Source organism: Dipodomys spectabilis, unplaced genomic scaffold (assembly GCF_019054845.1).
Source record: "Dipodomys spectabilis isolate Male_0828 unplaced genomic scaffold, ASM1905484v1 ptg000424l, whole genome shotgun sequence".
NCBI classification, from domain to species: Eukaryota; Metazoa; Chordata; class Mammalia; order Rodentia; family Heteromyidae; genus Dipodomys; species Dipodomys spectabilis.
In genome coordinates this window covers 2,526,566-2,542,454 of record NW_024871101.1, presented here as the reverse complement: position 1 = coordinate 2,542,454, position 15,889 = coordinate 2,526,566, and the positions used below count along the sequence as shown (strand labels likewise).

The 15,889-nt window shown below is 36.5% G+C and overlaps 1 protein-coding gene across 1 annotated transcript in view; it reads left to right on the top strand.

The window, feature by feature from the left end:
• Brwd3 (bromodomain and WD repeat domain containing 3) overlaps positions 1–15,889 on the top strand; it is a 111,567-nt gene that overhangs the window by 73,469 nt on the left and 22,209 nt on the right. Inside the window, exons 16-24 of the mRNA XM_042668294.1 lie at positions 224–352; positions 2,143–2,368; positions 3,218–3,385; positions 5,796–5,979; positions 7,889–7,982; positions 10,845–10,994; positions 12,375–12,451; positions 13,127–13,295; positions 14,908–15,021. Coding sequence (XP_042524228.1) covers positions 224–352; positions 2,143–2,368; positions 3,218–3,385; positions 5,796–5,979; positions 7,889–7,982; positions 10,845–10,994; positions 12,375–12,451; positions 13,127–13,295; positions 14,908–15,021 — 1,311 coding nt within the window. The remainder of the gene's footprint in view (positions 1–223; positions 353–2,142; positions 2,369–3,217; positions 3,386–5,795; positions 5,980–7,888; positions 7,983–10,844; positions 10,995–12,374; positions 12,452–13,126; positions 13,296–14,907; positions 15,022–15,889) is intronic.

The following is a 15,889-nucleotide window of genomic DNA, read 5'->3' as shown; positions in this document are numbered from 1 at the left end:
AGTATATCAGGAGACACGACATTGTTAGCTGTGATTTATTCCATCCATTGCCATTTGATTTTCCCTAATTTTTTTGAGAGCTTGACTGTTTGTAGTTCTGGAAACTGAAGTCAGAGAGTTCATGGAACTTGATGCCTGACAAAATCCAAAGTATTGGAAGAAGTTAGCACCTACTTATGAAAACTACTTTTAAAATAACATAAAAGACTCCTCTGAATTTCAGATTGAAGGCCAAGGTCATGGTGCGGTGTTTGATTGTAAATTTTCACCAGATGGAAACCATTTTGCCTGTACAGATTCTCATGGGCATTTGCTCCTTTTTGGTTTTGGATGTAGTAAATACTATGAAAAGGTCAGTGTATTTTATTTTTGTTATAGTCTATAATTTGGGTTATTATTATTGACAAATTGCATTTGAAGTTTTCCAGTTAATAAATACTTTGTTTGTAATCATCAGACATGGCAGAAAGAGTCACTGTTGAGGTACAGGATGATATGTACAAGGTCATTAAGAAATTGTTTTGCTTAGAACATACTCTCTACTAGTAGGTTGTATCTTCTACTTATAAATTGGGAATTAACAGCTGGTTACCAAAATAATGTTCATTTTCTTGGTTGGCTATTAAATACTTAGGGCACTAACATAGTCTTTTATTCCCTATTCACTGTGAATTTGGGATAAATTATGGAATCTTTTTTTTTTTGGGGGGGGGGGGGTCCGGTCATGGGACCGGAACTCTGGGCCTGGTGCTGTTCCTCATGTCTTCAGCTCAAGGCTAGCACTCTACCTCTTGAGCCACAGTGCCACTTCCGGCTTTTTTCTTTTTGCTTATGTGGTGCTGAGGAATGGAACCCAGGGCCTCATGCATGCAAGGCAAGCGCTCTACCACTGAGCCACCTTCCCAGCCCTAAATTATGGAATCTTAAGAGTGTGAAAATAACAGAAGCATTAACATCAGCTCAATACTTGGACCAGCTTTTAGCGTCATTGATGTGATCAATTCTGACATATATCACCACGTATATTTCAATTTTCCTCTTGTGAATAAAAATAAGAAAAACTATAGATTTATATGATTTTTGTTTGTCAGTTGTGGAGCTTGAACTCTGGGCATGGGCGCTGTCCCTCAGCTCTTCAACTCAAGGCTAGTGCTCTACCATTTGAGCCACAGTACCACTTCTGGTTTTCTGAGTGGTTTTTTGTTCCTGTCCTGGCTGGCTTTGAACAGCAATCCTCAGATCTCAGCCTCCTGAGAGTAGCCAGGACTACAGGCATATGAGCCACAGGTGCCTGGCAATTTCTATTTAAATTTACAACTTAACCTACTTTTAGGCACATGCTGGTGGCTCACGCCTGTAATCCTTGCTACTCAGGAGGCTGAGATCTGAAGATTGCCGTTTGAAGCTAGCCCAGACAGGACACTCCATGAGCCAGCCAGTCAGTTTCTCTCTCTCCCTCTCCCCCTCTCCCCCTCTCCCCCTCTCCCCCTCTTCCCCTCTACCCATCTCTCTCTCTTGGTCAGTCATAGGGCTTGAACTCTAGGCCTGGGCACTGTCCCTGAGCTCTTCAGCTCAAGGCAAGCGCTCTACCACTTGAGCCACAGTACCACTTTCAGCCTTTTTTATGTAGTGCTGAGGAATCGAACCCAGAGCTTCCTACATGCGAGACAGGCACTCTACTGCTGAGCCGCCTTCCCAGCCCCTCCATGAGTTTCTTATCTCCAATAAACTACTCAAAATTTCCAGAAGAAGTGCTGTGGCTAAGTGGTAGAGTGCTCGCCTTGGGCAAAAAAAGCTCTGGGACAGTGCCCAGGCCCAGACTTCAAGCCCCAGGACCCAGGGGAGAAAAATAAAAACATACTTTTACCCACTAGATTGTTTCTTTGATGCTTACTTACTGTTCTAATTACAGAAATATGATATGGGACCAAAAAGTAATGCATGTTATAGAATTTTGTAGGTAAAAGAATTACTTGGTAGGTAATTTATTTGTACCTGGAGGGAACATTTTGCAACATAAAATTGAGAGTGCAAGTTTTCTGACTGATGAGGTCTGTGCTCTTAGAATTGAAAATAAGTGTCCAATTGACATTTGGTATATGTTAAATACTAAAAATTTAAATACTAAAAATTTAACCATAGATTCCAGATCAGATGTTCTTCCACACGGATTATCGACCTCTTATCCGTGATGCCAATAACTATGTATTAGATGAACAAACACAACAAGCCCCTCACCTCATGCCTCCTCCTTTCTTGGTGGATGTTGATGGAAATCCTCATCCTACAAAATTTCAACGGCTAGTACCAGGACGGGAAAATTGCAAAGATGAACAACTTATACCACAACTGGGTTATGTGGCTAATGGTATGTTACCTCAAAAATGAATTCTAGAACTTTTCATAAACTGTTAAGACTTGCTGCTATTCTATGATATTTTTCTAAACTATGAACTAGTTTGTAACATGTTTTACCTAAAGCTCCTATTTTAGTTTTAATCTTATCAGAGTAGGTTTTTAGAAGAAACAAATATATTAGAAAGTATATTGACCTGAGGTCTTTCGCTTAGGAAAAAACCTTAAAAGATATATAACCTTGTTGTTACATATAGTGTTGACTTGTATATATCAAGCATTTGATGCTATAGATATAACTACAGGACAAGAGAAACACGGATATAATACATTTTAGAAAGAGAATATTTTAAGTTTTCATCCAGATATTTACATTGAATTTTACTAAAGCATAAAAATATCTTTTCTGCTTAATAAAACACTGAGATGTATCAAAATATTTACTTAAAAGACCATAATTTTAACTTCTTAGGGTCTAAATTTTTACTAAAGAAAATGCAAAACATTTATGCATCTGATTGAACTTTTTAAGCATTACTCCGATCTCTTAATTCCCATTTATCTTTGAATGAAATATGGAGAAAATTTATTTAGTTATTTTGTAAAATTTAATTTTAGCAATCTTTAAAATTAAAAGGTACTCTTAATAATATGCAACTTAATTGCATCTGTTAAGTCAAATAATGTAAGGTAAAAGTCAAAAACTAAAAATTCTTCCATATAAAGTATTTTGTTTGATATATACTTTGTTTTAAAGTAAATTTTTATTTCTCTCACTATAGTTTAAACTTGATTTTTACCATTGTTAGGGTATACTAAGTTGTAATCAATTTTGTGACTTTATATCTTTGGTCTCATTAAGGTGATGGAGAGGTGGTAGAACAGGTAATTGGGCAGCAAACCAATGACCAAGATGAAAGCATCCTTGATGGGATCATCAGGGAGTTGCAGAGAGAACAAGATCTAAGACTAATTAATGAAGGAGATGTTCCACATTTTCCAATTAATAGATCCTACTCTGTTAATGGTGGTAGGTATTAATGAGAGGTATGATAAATATAATTTTAATAGTTTTACTTACAGCAAATAATTGAACACTTCACAATGTTTAATTTTAAATTTAATTTGTTTAATGATTTTGGGGGGTGGGTCCGGTCATGGGGCCTGAACTCTGGGCCTGGGCACTGTCTCTCAGCTCTTCAGCTGAAGGCTAGCGCTCTACCACGTGAGCCACAGCGCCACTTCTGGCTTTTTCTGTTTATGTGGTGCTGAGGAATGGAACCCAGGGCCTCATGCCTGCTAGGCAAGCACTCTACCACTGAGCCACTTTCCCAGCCCTTGTTTAATGATTTTTAAATGGAGACATTTTTATTCATTTAAATATATCAGGTATATTAAAATAGGGGACCATAATCTCATCAATTATGACTGAAATAACAGCATCTTCTCAGAAATATAGATACATATCACTATTCCTGTGCATTTATAAAAATATGATGAAAGATAAGTCATCTCAGAGACGGCAGACATAATGAATATTTTAAAATAACTGAATATTGTATGACTTCACTTTACATGAAATATGCTTATGAATTTGATGTATGGGTATGTGATTGTATCCATTTTACTTTTATCAGTAGCTATAAGGTTTACTTTAAAATGTACTCTGAAATTTAGGCAAACTTGTTCCTTATGTTGAATATAATTAGGGTGATTTGTGTGGATAGAATGGAATTAGGTGTTGCACAGAAGTGAATTTGTTTTTTTTTTAATTTTTTATTGTAAAGATACTATACAGAGGGTTACAGTTACATGAGTAAGGTAATAAGTAAACTTCCTATTGAGCATTGTTACCCCCTCCATTGTTTTCCCCCTACTATCTCTTCCCTCCCTACCACAGAAGTGAATTTGAAATGTTTCACAAGATATTTTACTCCCTTCTTGTTTCTTCAGTATCTTGTAAAATTAAATAGAAATGGTTCTTTGTTTGGGTCACTTGGAGCATGTAAATTAGATGAACTTTCCTGAACTTGGAACATGATTAGAGGTAGACTGATAATCCTATATAGCTAGGCCTTTTTTTAGGACATAAAACTTTCTTAAATCCCTGATTTGTACATCCATTAGTGAAATCAACATTTAGTTCTATCTTCAATATTAAGTTTCTGTAGATAGATTCGATATGTCATTAGTTAAAAGCACCCTACTGCTATTTGTAGTGTTAATTTGTTTTTGTTATTTTCTAGTATTTAATAATGGAATAGGTCAGTTTGTATTTGTTCTATTTGCAACTATTAGAAAAGTAAATTTAATGATACAAAAGGAAACTTTTTGTAAGATTAAAAGGGAAAGCAAAACTATTATTACTTCCTTTCTCTGTTCAATCTTGAAATAATTTTTTTTCGTTTGTTGTGGGGCCTGAACTCCGCCTAGATGCTGTCCCTCAGCTCTTCAGCTCAAAGCTAGTGCTCTACCACTTGAGTCACAGCGTCACTTCCGGCTTTTTTCTGCTTATGTGGCGCTGAGGAATCGAACCCAGGGCCTCATGCATGCAAGGCAAGCACTCCATCACTGAGCCACCTTCCCAGCCCTTTAAATAAAATTTTGATGGTATACTTTTGGTATGTCTTGTCCATTGATTTCTATTTAAGACCAAACTGAGGCATTTTTTTGAGAAACTACTAAAGAAATGTTCACAGTAGGACAAAATGACAACAGTGCTGCTCAGGGGACCACAAATCTATGACTGTGATCTTGTCAGCTCCTTGGTTTTATACTTCTTATTTTTGAAATTTTATTAAAGCCTTATACTGAATTTCTTTAGATAGGCTCATGCTATGTCAATATTTAGCTTAGGGTTATCTTGAACTCAATCATCCTGTTTCTACCTCCCTAATATAGATATTAAAGGTCTACACCAACACTCCAGGCTTACTCTGAAACATTTAACAGAGTAAGCAAAAATTTAGATTAAAAAAGCTTTCTCAACTACTACTTATAGGCATTTATGAATTTCCCAATTCATATTTGAGTCTTGAATTTGTGTATTCAAAACTGAATCCATTGTGATGGTGCTTTAAAGAAAATTAAAATGGGCTGGAAAAGTGGCACAGTGGTAGAGTGCTTGCCTTGCATGCATGAGGAGGCTCATATGCAGAAAAAGCCAGAAGTGACGCTTTGGTTCAAGTGGTAGAACGCTAGCCTTGAGCTGAAGAGGTGAAGGACAGTGCCGAGGCCCAGAGTTCAGGCCCCGCTACTGACCAAAAAAAGAAAAAAAGAAAAGAAATTAAAAGAATTGATAGAAACTTTCAGCATTTCTTCAGTTTCAGTTTTATTTGTAACATTGCAGAAAAACATCTCAGCTTTAAAGTTTGATTTAGAACTCTGACCTACAGAGTTGTTTGCACAAAAAGTTGTAATTTTCCTTGCTTTTGTTTTAGCTTTGAGAAGTCCAAATATGGATATACCTTCTTCCCCAAATATTGGACTTCGACGTAGTGGTCAAATTGAAGGGGTTCGGCAGATGCACAACAATGCTCCTCGTAGCCAGATGGCCACTGAACGAGATCTGATGGCGTGGAGCAGAAGAGTGGTGGTAAATGAACTAAATAGTGGGGTTAGTAGGTGAGTCTTAATAAGGTAACATTCATACACAAGCTTAAAGCTTTATTTGTTGGTAATGACTTATATTGTTAGCCTACTAGCTTAATTGAGTCATACTTTACTTTTTATATGTTATTCTAGCTCATTCCATAATAAATATTATCTTCAATTTTTTCAACTTTGTGTCAAATGCTTTGGGGAATACTGAAAAATGCAAAGTGTAATTTCTGTTCTCTTTCTTTATCTGGATAAAGCTATACGAGTACAAGTTAAAGCTATATGAGTACAACTCATAAATGATCATTTGTGATTAAATTTGTGAGTGTATGGATGTTTACTCAATGGTTTTAAGGGAAAAATAATCAACTAGATACTGGAGAAGTATGGGAGTTCAGTGTAGTATAGTCTAATGATTAGGTTATGTTTAGAAATGTCATTTAAATAGGCTTCATTGCATGGGGATCTCATTAGGCTGAATGTTAAACCTACAATTTCTATTCTTTTTTTTTTTGGCCAGTCCTGGGGCTTGAACTTAGGGCCTAGGCACTGTCACTGAGCTTCTTTTGCTAAAGGCTAGCATTCTACCACTTGATCCATATCATCCCTTCCAACTTTTTCTGTTTATATCATACTAAGAAATTGAGCCCAGGGCTTCATGCGTGCTAGGCAAGCACTCTACCACTAAGACACATTCCTAGCCCCTAGAATTTCTATTCCTATTTGTAAATACTAGTATTTTCTATAATATTTGTGTGAAATCAGCAATAATAACTGGGAATTTCTTGAAGGGAAGGACCATTAACAGAGAAAGTGTAAAATTGTTTGTGATCATGCAGCTTCCTAAACAATCCTTTTAGCTCATCGGGCAAAATCAGGAAGATGCATTCAGTTTCACTCCTCTTTCTGGTTTTTGGCACAATTAGAAAACAACAGTTGGCTGGGAATGTGGCTTAGTGGTAGAGTGCTTGCCTAGCATGCACAAAGCCCTGGGTTCAATTTCTCAGTACCACATAAATAGAAAAACCTGGAAGTGGCACTGTGGCTCAAGTGGTAGAGTGCTTACCTTGAGCAAAAGAAGCTCAGGGATAATGCCCTCAGTCCTGGGGCTGGCAAAAAAAAAATAATTAAGGAGACGTAAAACTGGGAGTCACTGGCCCACACTTGTAATCCTAGCTACTCAGGAGGCTATGCTTTGAGATTGCAGTTTGAATCCAGCTGGGACAGGAAAGCCCATGAAACTCTTTTTTCCAATAAACCACTCAGAAAAGGCCGGAAGTGCCCCTGTGGCTCAAAGTGGTAGAGCACTAACCTTGAACTCAAAGAGGCTCAGGGACAGCACCCAAGACCTGAGTTTACCCCAAACTGGCAAAAAAAGAAGACATAGCTCACTTATTAATTCATAACAGTATAGCAATTTAAAATGATTTTTTACTTAAAGACTTTGAATTAAAGCAAGGGCTATGAATAATTTTATAATAATGTTCATTGCAAAATTATTCGTAGTAACCAAATGGTGCGCATGAATCAAGCATCTTATCAGTTAAATGAGTGGTATATCCAAATATATACAAATCTGGTATATCCATACAATTATATATTATAGAACCATAATTAACTCTGGTATCTTCTATAGCATCTGTAAGCTTTGGAAGCATCATGCTAAGTGACAGAAGCCAGATGCAGAGACAAATGTATGAAAGCACAAAATAAAATACCTAAATGAGGCAAGCACATAGTAAAGGCTAGAGGAAGGGGAAAGAGAAGTTATTGTTTCTATTTACATGATTTTTTATTGCAGTACTAAAAAGTTTTGGACATAGTAGAAATGATTGTGTAACTTTATGAATGTATTTGAGGTCACTGAGGTAAGCAACTAAAATGTTAAAGTGACAAATTGTAAAGTAATTTCTTTTTGATAATTTGTTATTAGGGTGCAGGAAGAATGTCGAACTGCAAAAGGTGACATAGAAGTCGGCCTTTATACAGTAGAAAAGAAGAAAAAGCCATCTTATACTATCCAAAGAGTAAGTTTACTTTTAAAGTACTTTATTACATAGCATCTGCATATTTTACAGATAGTAGGTATTTGAAAAAGGTAGAAATTAGGTAGTAAGACATTGTTGTACCATAATCTTAGCTAATGACTAGGGAAGCAAAATCAAGGAATCTCAGTTTCAGACCTATCCCAAGCAAAAAGAAGTTTGAGAGATTCCAACAAATGGCTGGGCTCAATGTAAAGCAAGCACCTTTCTCCCAGCAACACAGAAATCACCAGAAGGAAGATTACAGCCTAGGCTGGCCTGGGCATAAAGCACGCCCCTCCTTTGAAAATAACCAAGGCAGAAAGCTGCCGGACATGTGGTTCAAGTGCTAGAGCAATTGCATAGCATTGTGAGATGGAGTCTATTACCAGTACTGCCAATAAAAGAGACTTTTGTGATAGTTGTCCATTTACAAAAAACCTATTAACTCAAAATTGATACATATATATCTCAGTACTATTAATAAAAAATATAGTTCTATGAAGTGAAAATGGTACAAAATAAACTAGGACATGTGGCTGTTGTAAGCATAGGAGATTTATGTTAAATTATCTTTTCATGTGATTAAAGTACTACCATAAAACATCATCTGATCACAAGGTAAAAAATCAGATACCCTAGGCAAGAGGCTGGCCAGCTATAGCCATGAACCAAATCTCCTCTGCTTCCTATTTCTTTTAAATATTATTGGAGTATAGTTGCACTAATTGATGGCTTGCTTTTTTGTTGAGATAGAGTTGATTATTTAGAATAGAAATCTTTATATCTAAACCCACAAATATACTTCAATACTTGCTTGCCCTAGACTCATTCCTGGTCTATCTATTTAAAAGTAAAATCTAATCTATATGTTAGGAATATTGGATTTGTTTGTTTGTACTGAAATTTAAAAGCTCATGTAGCTGAGATGGACTTTTTTATTTAAATTTTTTTAACCCTGAGTTTATGCTCATTCAGAGCCGGTTGCTATCTGTTACCTTTTTTGTTCAAGGTTGGCACTCTTAACCACTTGAGCTACAGCTCTACTTCCAGCCTTTGAGTGGTGAATTGGAGATAACAGTTTAACAGACTTTCTTTTGCTCTGGCTGATTTGAAATTTGATTCTTAGATCCCTGCCTCCTGAGTAGCTAGGTACCTGAATAGCACCAGTGCCCAACTGGTACTGGGTTTATTTTTATTTTCTCAACACAAATAGGTAAGCAAAGAGTAGGATGCCTTGATTCCATTAGGTACATGATAAGCTTATTAGTATTCTGAAGTTTACCAGATGGACATATGAATGCACAAATTTGTATCTCAGTTCTACCCCTTCTTGTAGAGTGTTGTTGGCTATGTAGACAGTCTAGGATCTTTTGTTTTTGTTAAATCTCAGCAATGAGCACTGACTTAAGTTCTTTCATTATTGATAAATAGAAATTTAGGTAATTATCTTCATGTATTCTTAGGTGATTTTGATAGATATTTTAAATTTTTCTGTGGCATTGTTAGCTTATTTGATCTTTGTCAATGTGATTAATTTTTTTTAAAGACTTTGACTCTGCTGATTGAAGATAGTTGCAAATTAAGAAGACTTTTATACTTGTTTTTTTCTTTTTATTATGGAATATTACATTTCTTTTTTAAAAAATGTAAAGGTGATATACAGAGGGATTACAGTTATAAGTCAATATATTTGTTTTTCTTAGTAATATTAGACTTACAAATTTTCTATAGGGTGTATAAGTAGTGTTTCATATTTATAAATGTTCCCATAAAGTAGTTTAAACTTTAAATTTTAATTGTTAAAAATTAATTATTTATGAACTAGAGCCATGGCTCAAATGGAAAAGCTCCTGTCAAGTAAATATAAGTCCCTGAATTCAAATCTCAACATCGCCATTTTACTTGTATATTGAATTGATACTCCGAAATTATTATAATTTTTGGTAGTCCTTGGGCTGGACTTTAGTGCTGCTCCTGAACTTTTTTGTGCTCAAGGTTAGTGCGCCATCACTTGAGCCACAGTACCCCTTCCAGCATTTTCTGAGCAGTTTATTGGAAATAAGAATCTCACAGACTTTTCCTGCCTGGGCTAGCTTTGAACAGTAGTCCTTAGATCTCACCCTTCTAAGTGCATAGGATTACAGGCATGAGCCAGCAAAATTACTCATTGTTACTGTTTTATTTTCTCTTCTATTATCTACCATTAGTAAGAGTAAGCTTCAACAAGATGAGAGTCTTTCTTCTTGCATTAGTAGCCTTAAAATTTATTTTTATTTTCATTTTGTCTGTCATGAGGCTTGAACTCAGAGCCTGGGCACTGTCCCTGAGGTCATTTTGCACAAGGCTAGCCCTCTACCACTTTGAGCTACAGCTCCACTTCTCTAGTTGTTAGTTGGCGATAAGATTCTCATAGACTTTCTTTCCCCAAGCTGGATTTCAACTATGATCTTCAGATCTCAACCTCCTAAATAGCTAGGATTATAGGTATGAGCCACCAGTGCCTGGCTTTTACGTTTATTTTTAACAACTTTCTCTTGGCATTTTTCTGCATGAGAGATTGAGTTAAATTGATTCTAAAGATCTTTAACAACTATTAAGAAATTTAAAAATGCTAATTTGCAGTAAACAAAAGTATAAGTAGGTGTAATTATATATTAACAGTATCAAATTTTCTTGGATTTTCATGGAACTAAAGAATATATTAGAATGTGAGTTTTACAAATGGGTATAGATCTGAATTAGTTTTATTACTGACAGTTTATAGTCTGTGCTGCTGCCCTTTCTGATTTGTGTGATCTGTATTGAGATTTTGTAGGCTCATTTAAGTTTTAATTTTCAAAATCTATTTCCTTCTATTTTCAGAATGATTACCAGCCAAGTTGTGGGCGTTCTTTACGAAGGACACAACGCAAGCGTCAGCATACTTATCAAACACGGTCTAACATAGAGCATACTTCACAAGCATCATGTCAAAATTCAGGTGTACAGGAAGTTTCAGACAGCTCCTCAGAGGTTAGACCTATCTCCTTTTATTTAATGTAATTTTTATTTCCATCTTGGATTACTTTTAAGGTTTACTTTAATTGAAAGCTATTTAATATTTTTATTCACTAGTAACCACTTAGTAGACAATTGTTTTCATATTAAATTCTTTTAGATATCTGATTTGTAACCTTGTCAAGGGTATTTCATATGCTAGCAAACTGAGAAAAAATAGCAAGAGGGAATCTTCTAGAAATGGAGAAAAAGAGTATAAAAATGCTAATGAGTTAGTTAAATAGTTCCAAATCTATTTGACTCTGAAAACAGCATAACATTTAAGTATGAATTGACAATAATATGGTACTCTCATTCTACCATTCACAGTATTTCTTGGTGTGAGGTGATTTTTGTTGTTGTTATTGCTGCCGGTACTGGGGCTTGAACTTGGGGCTTGTGTGCTGCACCTTAGTGTTTTCACTCAAGTCTCGTATTCTACCATTGCATTCTACCATTGCACCACAGCTCCACTTCAAACCTTTTGGTGGTTAATTGGAGCTAACAGTCTCACAGACTCCTGCTCTGACTTGCTTTGAACTTGGTCTTCAGATCTCAACCTCCATAGTAGCTTGGACTATAGGTATGAGCCACAGGAGCCCAACCACGGTCCTTAAACAGTTCTTTTTAATGATATCTCCCCTTTCCCTTCACAGGATAGTTTAAAGAAAGCTCCCCCACAGTATTTTTAAAACAATATTCTTGGCATATAAGACAGTACTTGGCCTGGTGCAGGTATCCCACACCTGTAATCCTAGCTACTCAGGAGGCTGACATCTGTGGAATGCAGTTCAAGCCAGCCTGGACAGAAAAATCTCCATGAGACTAATCTCCAATTAACCACTCCAAATCTGGAAGTGGTGCTGTGGCTCAAAGTGGTAGAGCACTAGCCTTGAGCAAAAGAGCTCAGTGACATGCGCAGGCCCTGAGTTCAAGACCCACTACCAACAAAAAGAGAGAATTTGCACTTAAAGATTCTTTTTGTAGTGTTAAAAAGATATTTTATACTAATAAGAATAGGATACTGAGGCTGGGAATGTGGCTTAGCAATAGAATGCTTGCCTCATATGCATGAAACCCTCGGTACCACATAAACAGAAAAAGCTGGAAGTAGGCTGTGGCTCAAGTGGTAGAGTGCTTGCCTTGAGCTGAAGACCTCAGGGACAGGGCCCAGGCCCAGAGTTGAAGCCTCATAATGGACAAAAAAAAAGAATACTGGAAAATTGAAATACACTTGAAAGTTGAAAATACATGGAGAATAATATGTGCATGTTTACTAGAATTTTTTTGCAGAATGGAAAATGTTATACTAGCTAATAGTAATGGTGTAACTCTGTTGCTGTCTTTTTGCTATAGGAAGATGAAACTGTTGGTACCAGTGATGCTTCTATAGAGGATCCTGTTATGGAATGGCAAAGTGAAAGTTCTTCCAGGTAGCTTTAATAATTTTGTTTTGATCAAAATTACTCAACAGTGCCTGGGTACTGGTTGCTCATGCCTGTAATCTGAGCTATTCACAAGGCTGAGATCTGAGGATCAAGGTTCAAAGCCAGCCCTGGCAGAAAGTCTATGAGACTCTTATCTCCAATTAACCACCAAAAAACCGGACATGGAGCTGTGCCTCAAGTGGTAGAATGCTAGCCTTGAGCTGAAGAGCTGAGGGACAGTCCCCAGGCCCAGAGTTCAAGCCCAGAACTGACCCAAAAAAAGTGGAATTAAGTAGGCTTTTCCTCTTGACCCAGACCTCCAGCCTTTTTTATGTGTCCCTCCCCTCCCCTGTTCGGGCGGCTTGAACTCTGGGCCTCGGACTGTCCCTCAGCTCAAGGCTCAAATTCTACCACTTGAGCCACACTTCACTTCTGGTTTTCTGGTGGTTAATTGGAGCTAAGAGTCACAGACTTTCATGCCTGGGCTGGCTTTGAACTGTGATCCTCAAATCTCAGTCTCTTGAATAGTTAGGATACAGGTGTGAGCCACCAGTGCTTGGCTTATATGTGTTTTAAAGCAACCCATTTCTAAAGTTCATGTTAATTTTGAAGATTTACAAAGTGTCTTTTGCTTACAAAATATTTTTCTGTACTTAATTCAGAATTTTCATTTATTTACAGTGATTCATCAAGTGAATATTCTGATTGGACAGCAGATGCTGGAATAAATTTGCAGCCACCAAAAAGACAAACAAGACAGGCAACACGGAAAATATGCAGCAGTTCAGAGGAAGAAAATATGAAGTCAATAGAAGAAAAGCAAAAGAAACCTAAACAGACCCGAAAGAAGGTTTGTACATAAATGGGTTGTTTTAATTTTGCTTTTATTTTTTGTCTGTTTTTACTTTTTATGCATGAATATTTGTAGTAATATTTAACTTTCCTTTAAAAATATTTTATCAGAGCAACCAAGCAAGTAAAATAGTTTAAATCTTTTTTTTTTTTTTTGGGGGGGGGGGGTCCAGTCGTGGGGCCTGAACTCTGGGCCTGGACGCTGTCCCTCAGCTCTTCAGCTCAAGGCTAGCGCTCTACTTCTTGAGCCACAGTGCCACTTCCGGCTTTTTTTGCTTATGTGGTGCTGAGGAATTGAACCCAGGGCCTCAGGCATGCAAGGCAAGAGCTCTATCACTGAGCCACCTTCCCAGCCCCAGTTTAAATCTTTTAAAGCTTAGCTACTTGGGATATATAGATTGGGAAGATCATAGTTTAAGATCAACTTGAGCAAATGGTAGATATGGTTGCACACATCTGTAATTTTACCTATATAGGAGTCACATGTAGGAGGATTGCACTTTCAAGTTTACCCTGGACAATAGGCAGGAAAGTGCTGGGAAAATAGCTTAAGTAATAGAACACTTGCCTGGCATGCATACGGTTCTCAGTTCAATCCCCAGTACCACATAAAAAAGTGAAGAGCTAATGAGTTGTTATCTATAGATGATCTGTATTGTGAAGTTATTGTCTTTTGGGGGAAAATTGAGCAATTTTCTTTCATTTTATTTTCTGTTCTGTGGCTTGAACTCAGGACCTGAATGCTGTCCCTGAGCCTATTTGTACTCAAGGCTAGAGTTCTACCACTTGAGCTACAGCTCTATTTCTGGCCTATTCTAAGTAATTTATTGGAGATAAGAGTCTCATAGACTTTCCTGCCTGGGAGTTGAACCACAGTCCTCAGGTCTCAGCCTCTTGAGTAGCTAGGATTACAGGCGTGAACCACTAGTGCTCAGCATTATTTGCTTTTTATAGGTGCAAAAGTACAAAAGTTACATATAAGCTGGGAGGTGATGGCTCATGTCTGTAGTCCTAACTACAGAGGAGGCTGAGATTGAAGGATCGCTGTTTGAAGCTACCCCTAGCAAGAATGTCCCTAAGACTCTTACCTCTAATTAACCACCAAAAATGTTAGAAGTGGAGCTGTGGCACAAGTAGTAGAGCTCTAGACTTAAGCAAACAAAAAAAATGGACAGGGCTGGGAAGTTGGTTCAGTGGTAGAGTGCTTGCCTTCCATGCATGAGGTCCTGGGTTCCATTCCTCAGCACTACATAAGCAGAAAAGGCCGGAAGTGGCGCTGTGGCTCAAGTGGTAAGCTAGTCTTTAGCTAAAGAGCTGAGGGACAGTGCCCAGGCCTAGAGTTCAGGCCCCACAATCGACCAAAAATAAATAATGGACAGTGCGCAGACCCTGACTTTAAGCTCCTCCAGGACTAGCACAATTAAAAAGAAAGTTATTTACCTAATTCTTAAAAGAAAATGACTAAAACTTGTATGTTTTAGGTTTTTAGTAACCTGGTATTTTTCATATCATGTTTCATACAATTCTTGTTTTTCATATAATTCTTGTTTAAGTATTTATGAACTATACTTATATAAATGCTGTAAAATTTAAATGTCTTTATGTTTTAGAAAGGAGGTTTAGTTTCTATGGCAGGGGAGCCCAATGAAGAATGGTTTGCCCCACAGTGGATCTTGGATACCATACCACGTCGTTCTCCATTTGTTCCACAGATGGGAGATGAGGTAATAGTTACTCTTTAAGATGAACTTGTTAATTAGCCTTAGGACATTAATACTGTCCTTTAATACAGTCTTTGCTCCTCTATTCCATTGTGTATTTCTTGAGGTTGGTGACTAAACCTTATTAATTTTTTTGAATCATTTGTATAGCCTGATACATTGTCTGAAATACAGTACATATTTGATAAATACAAAGATAAATACTTTGAGTTGATTGTTTTCTGAATATCCACTTAATAGAATTGAATCATTTTGAGTAGTCATTCAAATTCTAATATTGTTAAAAAGTATTTAGCAGGAAAGGAAGTATACTAGAGGATATTTAGTTGAAATATGTCTTTTTGTGAGCATTATAATATTTGAGCAGTAATTGGCTATTGTATACTTTGACAAGTATTAAGTACTCATTTGTTTTTGATTGATCAAATGTTTAAATGCCCAGTTTAATTTAGAATTAACAGTGGGTATGCAGTATTATCCTCAGAATAAAAGGAAAAAAAGATCCTATCAAATAAGTTCTAAAACTTTGAGACCAATTAAAGTTATACCAATTTTTTGTAATTACCTGATATAAAAGATATCTTGTAACTGTCAGATAGCTTTATGAAAAGGTACTATTGCTGATTTTCTTTAGATTTTATTAACTTTTTTCATTCAAGGTGAGTCTTCTATTGTTTGTTTCTTAAAAGCATTGGAATTTTGAACAAAACTTGTTTACATGATTCTTTTAATAAATATGGCATTATTAATGTTATATTACAAAACTCAGAACTAAATTTTTCATCACATCAGAAATGATAATTTGTTAGTTTATTGCCTGTTTTAAGAGATATAAGAGAAGCCAAGTTGAATTAATTTTAATAGTATACTT